Source organism: Lepidochelys olivacea (genome assembly GCF_965140295.1).
Source record: "Lepidochelys olivacea isolate rLepOli2 genome assembly, chromosome: 17".
NCBI lineage: Eukaryota > Metazoa > Chordata > Testudines > Cheloniidae > Lepidochelys > Lepidochelys olivacea.
The window spans coordinates 22,031,755-22,046,506 of NC_140427.1; the positions used below are offsets into that span (position 1 = coordinate 22,031,755).

A 14,752-nucleotide genomic window follows, 5' to 3' on the forward strand; every position below is an offset into this window, starting at 1 on the left:
CACAGTAATACCAGGGTACAAAATATATCGGAAGGACAGAACAGGTCATGCTGGTGGGGGAGTGGCACTATACGTGAAAGAAAGCATAGAATCAAATGAAGTAAAAATCTTAAATGAACCAAACTGTACCATGGAATATTTATGGATAGTAATTCCATGCTCAAATAATAAGAATATAGCAGTAGAGATATATTACTGACCACCTGACCAGGATGGTGATAGTGACTGTGAAATGCTCACGGAGATTAGAGAGGCTATAAAAATAAAAAAACTCAATAATAATGGGGGATTTCACCTATCCCCACATTCACTGGGTACATGTCACCTCAGGACAGGATGCAGAGATAAAGTTTCTTGACACCTTAAATGACTGCTTCTTGGAGCAGCTAATCCGGAACCCACAAGAGGGAAGGCAATTCTTGATTTAGTCCTAAATGGAACATAGGATCTGGTCCAAGAGGTGAATATAGCTGGACCACTTGGTAATAGTGACCATAATATAATTAAATTTAACATCCCTCTGGTGGGGAAAACACCACAGTGGCCCAACACTGTAGCGTTTAATTTCAGAAAGGGGGACTATACAAAAATGAGGAGGTTAGTTAAACAGAAATTAAAAGATACAGCTCCACAAGTGAAATCCCTGCAAGCTGCATGGAACATTTTTAAAGACACCATAATAGAGGCTCAAAGTATACCCCAAATTAAAAAACATAGTAAGAGAACCAAAGAACTGCCAATGTAGCTAAACAACAAAGTAAAAGAAGCAGTGAGAGGCAAAAAAGCATCCTTTAAAAAGGGGAAGTTAAATCCTAGTGAGGAAAATAGAAAGGAGCATAAACTCTGGCAAATGAAGTGCAAAAATATAATTAGGAAGGCCATAAAAGAATTTGAAGAACAGCTAGCCAAAGACTCAAAAAGTATTAGCAAAAATTTTTTTAAGTACATCAGAAGCAGGAAGCCTGCTAAACAACCCGTGGGGCCACTGGACAATCGAAATGCTAAGGGAGCACTCAAGGACGATAAGGCCATTGTGGAGAAACTAAATTAATTTTTTTGTATTGGTTTTCACGGCTGAGGATGTGAGGGAGATTCCCAAACCTGAGCTATTCTTTTTAGGTGACAAATCTGAGGAACTGTCCCAGATTGAGGTATCATTAGAGGAGGTTTTGGAACAAATTGATAAACTAAATAGTAATACGTCACCAGGACCAGATGGTATTCACCCAAGAGTTCTGAAGGAACTCAGATGTGAAATTGCAGAACTACTAACTGTAGTCTGCATCCTACCATTTAAATCAGCTTCTGTACCAAATGACTGGAGGATAGCTAATGTGATGCCAATTTTTAAAAAGGGCTCCAGAGGTGATCCCGGCAATTACAGGCCAGTAAGCCTGACTTCAGTACCAGGCAAACTGGTTGAACAAAATTGTTAAACACATAGATGAACATAATTTGTTGAGGAAAAAGTCAACATGGTTTTTGTAACGGGAAATCATGCCTCACCAATCTACTAGAATTCTTTGAGGGGGTCAATAAGCATGTGGACAAGGGGGATTCAGTGGATATAGTGTACTTAGATTTTCAGAAAGCCTTTGACAGGGTCCCTCACCAACGGTTCTTAAACAAAGTAAGCTGTCATGGGGTAAGAGGGATGGTCCTCTCATGGATTGGTAACTGGTTAAAAGATAGGAAACAAAGGGTAGGACTAAATGGTCAGTTTTCAGAATGGAGAGAGGTAAATAGTGGTGTCCCCCAGGGGTCTGTACTGGGACCATTCATATTCAACATATTCATAAATGACCTGGAAAAAGGGTTAAACAGTGAGGTGGCAAAATTTGCAGATAGTACAAAACTACTCAAGATAGTTAAGTCCCAGGCAGACTGCAAAGAGCTACAAAGGGATCTCACAAAACTGGGTGACTGGGCAACAGAATGGCAGATGAAATTCAGTGTTGATAAATGCAAAGTAATGCACATTGGAAAACATCATCCCAACTCTACATATATAACGATGGGGTCTAAATTAGCTGTTACCGCTCAAGAAAGATCTTGGAGTCATTGTGGATAGTTCTCTGAAAACAGCCACTCAATGTGCAGTGGCCGTCAAAAAAGCCAACAGAATGTTGGGAAGCATTAAGAAAGGGATAGATAATAAGACAGAAGATATCATATTGCCTCTATATAAATCCATGGTACATGCACACCTTGAATACTGCTTGCAGATGGGATCGCCCCATCCCAAGAAAGATATAATGGAATTGGAAAAGGTTCAGAAAAAGGCAATAAAAATGATTAGGGGTATGGAATGGCTTCCGTATGAGGAGAGATTAATAGGACTGGGACTTTTCAGCTTGGAAAAGAGATGGCTAAGGGGGGGTATGATGGAGGTCTATAAAATCATGACTGGTGTGGAAAAAGTAAATAAGGAAGTGTTATTTACTCCTTTTCATAACACAAGAACTAGGGGTCACCAAATGAAATTAATAGGCATTAGGTTTAAAATAAACAAAAGGAAGTATTTTTTTCACACAATGCACAGTCAACCTGTGGAACTCTTTGCCAGAGTATGTTGTGAAGGCCAAGACTATAACAGAGTTCAAAAAAGAACTAGATAAATTCATGGAGGATAGGTCCATCAATGGCTATTAGCCAGAATGGGCAGAGATGGTGTCTCTAGCCTCTGTTCCCCAGAAATGGGCTTAAATTGCAGCAAGGGCAGTTTAGGTTGAACATGAGGAAAAGCTTCCTAACTCTCAGAGTGGTTAAGCACTGGAATAAATTGCCTAGGGAAGTTGTGGAATCTCTATCATTGGGGATTTTTAAGAGCAGGTTGGACAAACACCTGTCAGGGATGGTCTAGATAATACTTAGTCCTGCCTTGAGTGCAGGGGACTGGACTAGATGACCTCTCGAGGTCCCTTCCACTTCAGTGATTCTATGAATGGATGACAGGAGATGAATCACCTGATGATTCCCTGTTCTGTTCATTCCCTCTGGGGCACCTGGCGTTGGCCACTGTCGGAAGACAGGACACTGGGCTCGATGGACCTTTGATCTGACCTGGTGTGGCCATTCCTATGTTCTTAGGTACTGTGGCCCCTCTGCAGCTGCGTTTATCTGGCGCTCTACAACTTCAAAGAGCCGTACTGGGCTGCATGCCAGTGGCACCAATGTAACTAAGTGGGTTTCTAAATCAGTTTAGTTAAATCAGTGCAAGTCCCTCTGTGAAAATGGTGAAATCAGTTTGAGCAGCTTTGAAACTAATTTAATTAGAAACTGATTTAATTAAATCCAGTGTAGTTTTGCTGTGTAGACTGGGCATGAACCTCGCAGCCTCCTGTGAGATAGGTCAAGACCCTGGAAACAGGCCCAGAGAGGGGACATGATGTGTGTGTGGCCATGCTGTTAATCAGCAGCAGAGCAGGGATAAGGACCCAGGGGTCCTGACACCCAGGCTCACTATAATACTTCTCACTACCGCAGCTGAGCCGGTGTGGAATCCCCTCCTCTGACTCTCTGGAAGCAGATCCTCCCAGGGTTCGCAGGCTGATCTTGCCTATGATGTCATTGAGAAGCTCATCTTCCCTGGGGTGGGCTCAGGGTGCTGTGGGCACCTCCAGACTAGAGTGAACTCTGCACTGCACTCCCTGGTCCTGCGAGGGAGGACGTACTGTAGCTATTGCTTGAGGGGCAAGTACCATGGCAGCCCCTCGGTGTTTAGTTCCCGGAGCGCTGTGGCTGCTGCAGGAGAGCTCTGTGCCCTGCCCTGCACGGTTCCTGCTGGGCTGTGGATCAGATTCTTCTTAGCGTATGTGCAGCGCGCCTCAGGCTTCATCACCGAATTTGGTCCAGTGGTTGGATCACTAGCTTTCCTGGCTTGGGCCGGGGAGTACGACATGAACACTGATCCATGGCCCCCTGGAGCAGATTCGTCCATGCTTAACAGTGCTAGCAGTGTGGTGAGGCACAAGGTCTTCAGGCAGCCTGTGGTTTGGAGACCACATGGAGCAGGGCAGAGCTGGGGCTGTTGAACTGAGAATCCTCCCTGGACAGGGGTGATGCTGTGTTGGGGGACAGCTGAATCCAGAAGGAATGTGCCCCTCTCCCTGTTGTTTCACTGCATGTACCTGGAGAGGGATGCAAAATCCCAGTCCGTGCTGCCCATTTGGTACAGCGTTAGGACTGTGCTGTTCCCCAGCAGGTGCATCTGCCCAGTACAAGCTGGGTCCCGTTAGCGGGCAGGGATGGGCAGGCCCAAGCAGTGTCTTGGCTGCATTCCTCGAGGCTGGGGTGGTCACTGGGGAGAAGCACTGCCTTTGCGTGTGGAAGCTCTCCCAAGGTCGGGGAGTTTCTTCTGGCAGCTGGGGCTGTGAGGAGGGCAGAGCTCGAGCAGGGAGGCTGCCAACTTATCCTGCTTTAAATCCCTCCTGTAAAGCTCACCTCCTCTGACAGATCACTCCAGTCGGGCCTTGGCTGGGTATGTGGCAAACTGAGACCTCAGCTTTGCTGCCAAACTCCGCTGGGCTGATCGCAACCACAGCCTCCTGCCTCATCCCCTTGTCGGATTCCCCCAGGGGTTGTGGCTTGTCTGACATGCAAATTGGAAGCTCTCTGGGACAGGAACTGGCTTATTCATCACATCTGTAGAGCCTCTAGCACAGTGGGGCTCTGGTCCTCGATTGGGGTTCCCAAGCACTACTGTAATATAACTGACAGGAGGCAGGTGGAAGCGTGTGGCAGACATGTCTGATCGCAGCTGTATCTCCTCAGAGAGCCCCTGCTGCCTCTTGGCACATGTCTGCAGGTCTAATGGCTATTACCCTACCAGCCTCAGGGGCTGCTCCCCAGGGCCGGTCAGCAAGCCCTTCCTTGCACAGCTAGGGGATAGAGCAGTGAAACTGATTTGTGGAGACTCTGGAGGGAGCCAATAAAGGGTCGAGCCAAAGCTGGATCTGGGCTCTTGGCCTCTGGAAGACAGCAGCAGAGGATCAAGGACTAATTCAGGCCCCTGTGGAAGGCCCAAAGAGGGAAAATGTGGGAAGGGTGTAAGTGCTTAGGAGAGGATCTGCCCAGACTACATGAGAGGGTGAAAGCAGGAGAGGTGGGACCATGTGAAGGAAAGAGGAACTTGAACTGACTAACCAAACCCATTCTTTCTGTCAGGAGAGGTTCCCTCTTCATCTGCTGTGGGAGCCCTGCCCCTGGAGTGGAATCAAATCCCTGAGAGACAGAGCACTGGGGTTAAGTGGGACCTGCCAGATCTCTGCTCTCTGAGTCCCCTGCCCTGGGGACCCTTGTTGGACTGGGTCTGGCTCAGATTTCAAAGCACTGCCCTGTCTTGGTTTTGTGTGCGGGGCTCTTCCTCACCACAGGGGCAGGGAGTTTTCAGATTTAGAAATGGAGAAGTCCAGCAGGCTGTTGCGGGGCCCTCTGAGCTTAGAGAAATGTGGTGGATCAGGAGGAGGGTGTCAGTCAGACAGGTGGCCCCTGCTGCTGCTCCCTCTCCGTCCCTTGGGTCTCCCTGGTTTGGGGAGATTGCCACAGGTGAGCAGTGTGGAGGAGGGGACTTTGCCCAGTTTTTTGTGGGTTTATCTGCTTCCCTGTGCAGGCTTGGGTGGAAGCTGAGCGACAGCATCACCATTGGCTCCCCTCCTTGGCCCTCTTTGGGAAGGTTAACAGGGTAGTTCCTGCCCTGCCTCATCTCCCAGTGCATAGTGGACAACCCGTGGCCAGGAGCTGGGTTTTCTCCTCCATCCCTGTCCCAGGCTCCATTACCCCACAGTTCTCCTTTTGCATTTTGAAGCCTACATTGCCAGCACTAGAGAACTAGCCTGTCTCCTCCTAAATGTGCCGTGGGATCCGAGGGCTGCGTTCCCTGTGTGTCCCACCTGGAATAGGACTGGGCCGTTGCTATCCTTTGCGGCTGCCCTCTGCATTTGACACCAACAGCATGGTGACTCCCAACCACACCATGAGCCAGAGCACGCTGGCTCCATGACCATTGTCCAAGGGCAGGGAAGTGGGTCTGACTCTGGCTTCATTTCCCTTTGCCCTTCCCTTGCCGCAGAGGGGCAGGTGGTGGTGGAGGGGATTATCCTTTGTAGTCTGCTTAATTGCCTCATTATTGTGCTGAGCAAACAAATCCTGGCATCAGCTGAGCGTGACCGCTCCTAGAAATGCATTCGGGAGTTGGCAGAGTCCAGCTGGCATGGGAGAGCAGCCTCGTCCATAGACAGGCGCCTGGATCGATACCAACCATCAACAGGTGCAGGAAGTGAAGGGAGCTGTGTACGTGGCCGTGGGAGGATATGAATCAGCCTGTGACCCTGACCACCCCCCATGCCCTTCACAGCTAATGCACACATACCCCTTTTCTGTTTTTCAGACGGTCAGCATCAATAAGGCCATTAACACACAGGAAGTGGCTGTCAAGGAGAAACACGCCAGAAATATCCTTTTCAGAGTTGGCGGCAGGACAAGCAAGCGTGGGAGTCAACTGGAGACTGGCTGGAAGGCAGCTGGGGCCAGGTGGAGGTGCTGGTGTGGAAGTGGGCAGAGAGCAGCCATCATAGCAAGAGCCCCTCATGGACTGGTTGCGACAGAGACTTTGTGGGGTTCCCCTCTGCTGAATGGAGGGGTGGAAGCCAAGATCCCAGTGGGATCCCCTCTGCCCAGCAGAAGGAAGAGTGGGATTCCTGGGGGGAAGCATCCGAGTGGGCAAGGGAGGGCAGTGAGGAGTGATTCCAGGACAGCACCACCCTTTCTCTCCCTGGTGCTGTAGCCTTGATCTCTGAGCAGGTCTGTGCCAGCGGCTGCTTGGAGTTGTGTCCATTCTTGGCACTCCCACCGCTGACATGCCCACCCCCCCGGAGCTGCCCCAATGGTGGGAAATGCTAGCCAGGCAGAGGGGCCGTAGCTGCAAAAAGGGGGACGGTGTTGTCATTCCTCACTTGTTACCTCCACCCAAATGAGCTTTAGCGCAATTGTAAATACCAGGTGTGCTTAAGCCTAAACAGCCCAAAGGTCTGAATAGTTAAGATCCTGCTGAAGAAAAATATGTATTTTGGCAGCTCTGCGGCTGACCGGGAGCCAGGATCGCACAGCAGGTGCAGCTTCCAAATCGTTCCACTTTGTAGGGAGAAGAACTGGGGAGCTTTTTGCTCTCTGAACCCATGGAGTGTCCTTCCACTGCCTCTGCATCGCCCAGATCCCAGCTCCAGGGCCAAGGTAGTGGGGGCAGGAGAGAGTTCAGCCTAGAGGCTTTGGGGGCTGGTGGATCCTCTGAGAGCTTTAGTGAAGCTCCTGGGCCATTGCTGTCAAAGCATGGGAGGGTTCAGGGGGAGCGATACCTGTCAGTGCTGGGAATGGGGAGCTGGGTGATGTGTTTCCCCCAGACAAGTCTGGACTCAGTGACAGACCTAATTCTCCTAGGTGCTCTGGGGGTTCAGCCCCAATGGGGGCATGGGGGGATCTTCCTGAGGGTCTCTTTGGAAGGGAGAGGGTGTGGCGCTGGAAGGGGTGGGGGCTGCTTGGTTTGAACCCCCGGGGCACAGTGTGTTCCTGGGCTGAGGCAGTGACTTGGGAACAGTGCTTCACCTCTCCCTCGCTGAAAGAACAGAATGTCCCCAGACATTTGAAGTTCTCTGCTGCCTAGCTGAGGCTTGAGCTCTGGGCTGCAGGTTAGCTGTCTGGTGTGTGGTGAGCTCAGCAGGCCTATGCTCATTCCACCTTCTTGAAGAGAAACAAGCTCCAGCAGCTTACAGGACCAGCTGTCTTGATTTATCTGATAGCGGAATGTCCGTTGTGGGGCTGTTTCCAGGCTGGCATTCTGCATGGGGCCCTTTTGTTTTCGTCTCAGGCCTGTTTTCAGTGGGAAAGCTGCTAGTGCACGGGATCCCAGGCCCTGGAGATAAAGCTTCACTGCAGTCCTGTTGGCTTTTAGCTTCTTGATGCAGCAGGCTGCCTGCCATGCCAATCCCCTTTCTGCTTTTCTAGTCTATAGCAAGAATTAGCGTGGCTGTTCTGCTTCCCAGAGCACTACACAGGGGTCCGTAGAAAACAGCCCTGCGGTGGCCTCATGTGACAGGACCTAGATGGCCTGTAGGCAGAGCTCTCAAGCATACTGGATTTAGTGGGACATTCTGTATTTCCACTTCATCGGGATGCCTGGTCCACTGCCCGTTGAGGTGGGCAGTGAGAAACTGTTTCACCTCCCCTGCAAAACAGTCTGTAGTTGAGGGAGAACAGAGAGAGCGGGAATCCAGGGATCATGAGTTCAAGCCTCACCTCTTCCATTCACTACTGCTTCTACTTCTGTGCATTTCATACCCCATATTGCTGACCCAGGCTTCAGCCCCCTGCCTTATGAGACAGGCAAGTATCAGCCCCTCCCCATTTGACTAAAATTGCACAACGTCACTGGAGGCAGAACTGGCGTGGAACCTAGATCTTTAATCTAGCACACCCAAATTCCATTCACGCAGCCATGCTGCCTTTTAGGCTGACTGTGCCAAATTTGTATGCTTGGCTGTCATATCTGCAGCTACCCTTCTGTCCATTCAGCCAAACTCCCCTCCTTGCCCCAGGAACCGAACCCAGGAATCATACCCCCCTTTTGCTCTAGCAAATAGTTGAGTAATCCACTGGCAGTGTGTGTAACATTCTCCCTCTAAAAAAGAAAAGGAGGACTTGTGGCACCTTAGAGACTAACCAATTTATCTGAGCATAAGCTTTCGTGAGCTACAGCTCACTTCATTGGATGCATACTGTGGAAAGTACGGAAGATCTTTTTATACACACAAAGCATGAAAAAATGGGTGTTTACCACTACAAAAGGTTTTCTCTCCCCCCACCCCACTCTCCTGCTGGTAATAGCTTATCTAAAGTGATCACTCTCCTTACAATGTGTATGATAATCAAATTGGGCCATTTCCAGCACAAATCCAGGTCTCCCCCCCCCCCCCCCCAACCCACTCTCCTGTTGGTAATAGCTTATCTAAAGTGATCACTCAAAGGAGAGTGATTAGATAAACTATTACCACCAGGAGAGTGGGTTGGGGGGGGGGACTTGGATTTGTGCTGGAAATGGCCCAACTTGATTATCATACACATTGTAAGGAGAGTGATCACTTTAGATAAGCTATTACCAGCAGGAGAGTGGGGTGGGGGGAGAGAAAACCTTTTGTAGTGGTAAACACCCATTTTTTCATGCTTTGTGTGTATAAAAAGATCTTCCGTACTTTCCACAGTATGCATCCGATGAAGTGAGCTGTAGCTCACGAAAGCTTATGCTCAAATAAATTGGTTAGTCTCTAAGGTGCCACAAATCCTCCTTTTCTTTTTGCGAATACAGACTAACACCGCTGTTACTCTGAAACCTGTCATTCTCCCTCTAGTGGCTGATCCACACAGAGGGTAGCAGCTGCTGCTTTAGCTCAGCAGTCTGAGCTGGGAATCTGAAGGCCCAGGACTGATGAGGGGCAGAAGGTACATAGCAGATGTGTGCACGGCAGCAGGTTTCTGGGCAATTCCAGTGACAGTTGGGGAAGAAAGCAGCCAGGGGAGAGGAAGGTTTTGTTTTGGAAGCACGTTGTTGGCTGGTGCCCTGAAAGGATCCGGCTTCCTTTCCCCAGCACAGCAGGGCCTGTGCACTCCAGGTACCTAGCGTCTTTTGTTGATGCACGCTGGCTGTCTCATTGCATGGGTAGAAACCTCTCTGCCAGAGGGGAGTTCCTAGTTGCTCTCTACCACTTTTCAGTGCCTTTGGGATCCAGAATGGGGTGAGAGGACATCTTGGGAGCAGCCAGTAAGCCTCATTGTCTCTGAGCTGTTGTGTTTTATGAGTGTCCCTGTCATTTCTGCACACTCTGAGCTAAGGGATTGGCTTTTCCTTAGCCTGCCTCTCACCATGCATCCTGGGAACCCACCACGAAAAAGGAGCTCAGACCTTCTGGTCTGTCGTGAATCGGCTGCCCCTCTCCAGCAACGCTGTGCTCTGTTGGAAGTTCTGCCACGTCTTCCACAAGCTCCTCCGCGATGGACACCCAAATGTACGTGCAGGGCCATGTCTCTAGTAGTGTGAGATGTGGGGGGACACAGGAGAGGAATACTGTGATTGCCTCAAGTCCTTTCAGCCCCGACTGAGCCAGGAATAGGATGACCTCAGAGGCCAACTAAGTGTTGCCAACTCTTGTGACTTTTATTGTGGGCTTTGCAATATTTTTGTGTTTTTCTTAAGGCCTCAGCTCCTGGAGTCCTGTGACTACGTGAGAATCCCAGCTTGCATTTTTTAAAAAAAAAGTACCAGTTGCAGAGCAAAGCACTCCTGGAGTTGCCAATGTGCACTAGTCATTGGAAAGTTGGGGGAGTGAGGGGTGATGAACAGGGTAGGAATATGCCTGCACTTATTGCTTCCATTCCCCCACGCCCAGCTTTTTGGCCTGCCCCACATCATATCCATTTCCTATCCCTACTTCCTTAAAGAGTCTGATGAGCCCCAGCATACCTGTCCTGATGTGCCGTGGCCTTTGCATGCTCCTGGGTGCTCTCAGGCCCAGGTCTGCAGCAGACCAATGGCAAGAGGGCAGTAGAAAGGGTTAATGCATCATCGTCCCCCCCCATCCAAAAGTTGATCCCTGGGAAGGGAGGCAAGTATTCACCCCAGGACTAACCCTGCAGCCCTCACCATTCCCTGCCAGTCAGCCAGCGCTCTGTTCACCCCCGTTCTCTTTTCTCTCCTCCGCTAGAGGCCTAGGAAGCCCACTCCCTCAGCTGCGTGGATATAAACAACAGTAACGCTGTGTCTCCTTCCCCCTTCCATCAGAGAGCCTCAAGCCACTTACAGTCAGGGACAAATTAAGCCCTGCTTGAGGAGGGTAAGATGGGATGGTCCTTTCCATTGTACAGATGGGGAAGCCGAGGCACAGAAAAGCAGTGACTTGCCCATGATGACACAACTAGTCTGGGACAGAGCTGGGAATAGAACCCAGGAGTCCTGATCCTCTTTTCTTGCTCTAATCACTAGATCAAACTTGCCCCACTAGCTAGAGCTTTCCCCTCTGGTGCCAGGAGCCTGTGAATGTGGCTGGTTCTCTGGCAGCTTCTGTGCCCCTTCTTTACTCTCCAACTGCCTCCTCTCAATTTCCTTTGCAGGTCCTGAAAGACTCTCTGAGGTACAAGAACGAGCTGAACGACATGAGCAGGATGTGGGTGAGTGGCTGGCTTGCCATGGGGGAATTTCCTGCTGGATGCCATCTGGTGCTCATGCTGGGAGGTAGTGCTAGGAAGCGCTGTGCCTCTTAAAGGAAGAACAGCAGGCCCTGGTGATGGTTTGCCGGGTACTTTGTCCATGGAGCGATAGGTAGAGCCTGATTGGAGCTAGGCAGACAGCTGCCTTCCTCCTTCTCCTGCCCTAAGGCTACCCAGAGCATGCCTGTCCCCAGGCTGCAAGCAGTGGAAGCCTTTATCACGGAGAAGCTAGCTCCCCGTTATCCGTGTGATTGGCATCTCCCCCAGGAGAGACCAGGCTCTGGATTGTTGTGCCTTTGGTGTTGCGTCTCTAGGAATGGGGGTGGAAATCAAACCGAGATTTAAAGTCAGCGCTGTTTGGAAATCATAGCTGTGCTTGACTTTCTAAAATCTTGGCTCCTCGTTGCTCCAGAATGGCTTGGCTTAGACACGCCAGATCTCTCTGGCCGGGTTGGCCTTGCTGAGAGGAGGGACCAAGCCTGAGGAATTGCATTGGGCTGAGTTTATGATGAAGAACGTTTATAACAGAGCTCCTGCTGCTAGGCCCAGCCATAGGTGGGGCACTAGACAGCAAGCGGAAATGTGATGAGACTGGCCTCCAAGAAGGGAGTTGGAGGGTGTCAGGGTCACAGGGAGTGGAGTGGCCAGGAGCCTGTGCTTGCCCATATCAGCATAAGGAGGGGGTACATGGAGGGGCACAGGGAGCCCCAGTAGCCTAGTGGAGATGGGGGTCATGGAGTGGAGCAGGTGAGAGAGGCCATGGAAGGTGGTGAGTGCAGGGAACCTGGGGAGACAGGGAAAGGCATGGTGTTTCAAATTTTCAGTGTGGATAGATGCCTCTTCCCCTGAACCACTGCCCTATACGCTGTCTACTAAACTGATATGCTGCCATGGGGCCTTCACACAGACCTCCCATGGGCTTGCTAACATCTGGACAAAGGAAATCCTGCTTTGAGGAGCCTCACAAAATCTGTAAAAGATCCTAAATGGAGCAGAGCTCCTCTCCGGCAGAGCTCAGACAGAAACTCAGGGTGAGCTATGGGAGCTCATTTTAAATAGGTGGGGGCGGTACAAGAAATTCGTAAACAAAAACCATGTGAAAGGAGAGTTATGGTTGAAAGTTAGTTTCACTGGAGTCCAGCGAAAACCCAAAATATTACCCTGGCTTCACAAAAACACTCCAGCCCCTTCAAAACCCAGCTGTTAGGTGGGATGCTAGCAGCTAAAGGACCAGTTCTTTACTCTTTGTCCTTCACACTGTCCACCCAGCCTTAACTTTGCCTCCTGATGCACTGAGCAAAAATATACACGGAGGTCAAGATGACACAATTGTGTAATCTCAATTCTCATTCCTGGGATCCATGTCCAGTCAGTTGACCCCAGAAAAGGGGTGAGTTTTGACTCTGCACAAGGTGTGGACTGTGTTTGTTTGAGGAAGCTGGGAAAGGCACCGGCTCATTCTTAATAGTGAATGGCGATTATTTTGGTTTGACGTATTCCTGATGTATATGCAAGCAGTTTTGAGTCTCTCCTGAGTGACTGTGAAGGCAGGAGTGTCTCTGCTTTGCTCCCTGTCTCGTTGGGGATGTATGGGTGTTTGCTCATTTGGGGTGGGGGCAGGGGATTCCCCAATAATCAGTTACAAAAGATTCCAATCCCAACAGCTAATTTCACACAACACAGAGTTTTGAGAGGGTAAGGGTCCATATTAACAACCTAAGGGGCTTTGTGAAGGCCAAATGTAGCCACTGGGCATTCTGTTACCTGGCGGAAAACAAGTAAAACCCATCCTAACTTGGGGGGACCTGTTGACTTCAGTAATGGTTCTTTGCACAGGGGGCTGCATGAACAGAGTCAGTGGGGATCCACAAAGGCACAGGTGTCAGCCGCATAGGCGCTATTGCAGGATTGGGGCCAATTAGTACACTAGCCATGGTGCCTGCTGTTGGTTTAAGGGCTGAAATGGGACCTGTTCAGAATGAGCCACACTTGCCCTGCAGCCCCCTCTAGCCACATCACAAGGAGTGTGTTGTCCTGTTGGGTGTGATTTAAAGTTGATGTGGGCAGATCAGGAGCCCTGTAGCAAACAGGATTGGTTGTGCAGGATCCCTGGCGGGGGGAGGGGGGGACACACACGTTAGCAGATTCCCCTCCCCACTGCTGAGTGCAGTTACTTAATATCGTAAGATTTCCTCAGTACCTGAGCCGGGGTCGCAGGAGAGCCCACTGGGCTGCTGCCAGTCCCATAGCTTGTTGTGGAGTTCCACCACCGACCATTCAGGCTAATGTGGCAGACGAGATTTCAAAGGGAAGACCAAGGAGTTACGTGAGCAGTTGCTGAGCCATCTGATGCCAAGAAAATGCCTGTGGTTGACTTGGGATATGAAGCAGAACTGTCAGGAGAATGAAAAGCAACAAGCACAACAAGATCCTCCACACACTGCAGCCAGAGAGAGCAATAGGCACATGGGTCTGCCCTGTGTTAGGCTCTGTCTGGGAAGTCCTTGTCATCAGCAAAACCCAGTTCTTTTGGCAGCTTTGCCTATACCCCACTGTGGAGAAATGGGCTGCAGTTAGATGAACAGTGTCTTTCCACAGGCCAGAGATGAATTCACTTGTTGCTAATAGACTAAGTCTGGCACCACAAAGGCTCCTGGTTGCTGTACGGTACATCAAATAAAACATTCACTAAGTAACAAACAAACTCAGTTCTCAATGGCTCTGTGATAACCCACCACCCTCTGTGCAGAATGGGGAGCTAGAGCTGGAGACGTTAAGGGCTGTCATTAAAATGAGTCCAACAGGAAGGATTACGAATTCCAAAAAGAGGCAAAAGAATTGGCAGCGTGCACGCCCAGACAGACATGCAGGCAGAGTCCTGCATGCCCAGGCGCACAGACACACACACAACTTTTTGTCTTGCTTTGGGTTCTGCTCTGTCCTTTGACAGGTTCCATTCTTTGGGTTTTTCCCTTCTGGTCCCAGGGATGTGTTTGTATGCGGCTAACCAGTGAGCAGCAGATTTCGTGTGCTCCCAGCACATCTCTGCTTGCCCTCCCTCTCCCCACCACCCCCAAGCAACTCCAGTGACTCTTCTCAGCTGGGGCAGAATTTGGCACCTGTCCTTTTTCTTTGATTGCTAATACTTTCCCATCACCCTTCCTGGGCAGCAGGCTTTATGCACTCACTGCCTGCTTTTTGTTAGCATTAAACCAGCCCTGTGCAAGTTGCTGCCACTGGAAAGAGGTGCATTGCCATCTCGTCTCCGTGTAAGTTAGTTCAGCCATTTGTTCCCTGCCCAAACCTGTAAGCCTTACGCCTCTAGGTAGCTGTGGAACCTCTTGAAATGGTGGAGCATAGCTCTGCTAGGGAACCAAGCAGTGGGGTTAGCCCGGAAGCAACAGATGCTCAAAGGGAGCCCGCTGTGAACTGTAACCTGGCAGGCTGGGGGACCACCTGCTCTCAGAGCACGTAGGGCCAGATCTAGTCTCAGATGCATGTG

At 50.2% G+C, this 14,752-nt stretch overlaps 1 protein-coding gene across 3 annotated transcripts in view; it reads left to right on the plus strand.

Annotated features, from left to right (window-relative positions):
* The window catches only part of HIP1 (huntingtin interacting protein 1), a 171,748-nt gene that overhangs the window by 112,166 nt on the left and 44,830 nt on the right, over nucleotides 1-14,752 (plus strand). For all 3 annotated transcript variants that reach the window (XM_084650866.1, XM_084650868.1, XM_084650867.1), the window contains exons 2-4: nucleotides 6,389-6,452; nucleotides 9,910-10,052; nucleotides 11,155-11,211. In XM_084650866.1, coding sequence (XP_084506992.1) covers nucleotides 6,389-6,452; nucleotides 9,910-10,052; nucleotides 11,155-11,211 — 264 coding nt within the window. The remainder of the gene's footprint in view (nucleotides 1-6,388; nucleotides 6,453-9,909; nucleotides 10,053-11,154; nucleotides 11,212-14,752) is intronic.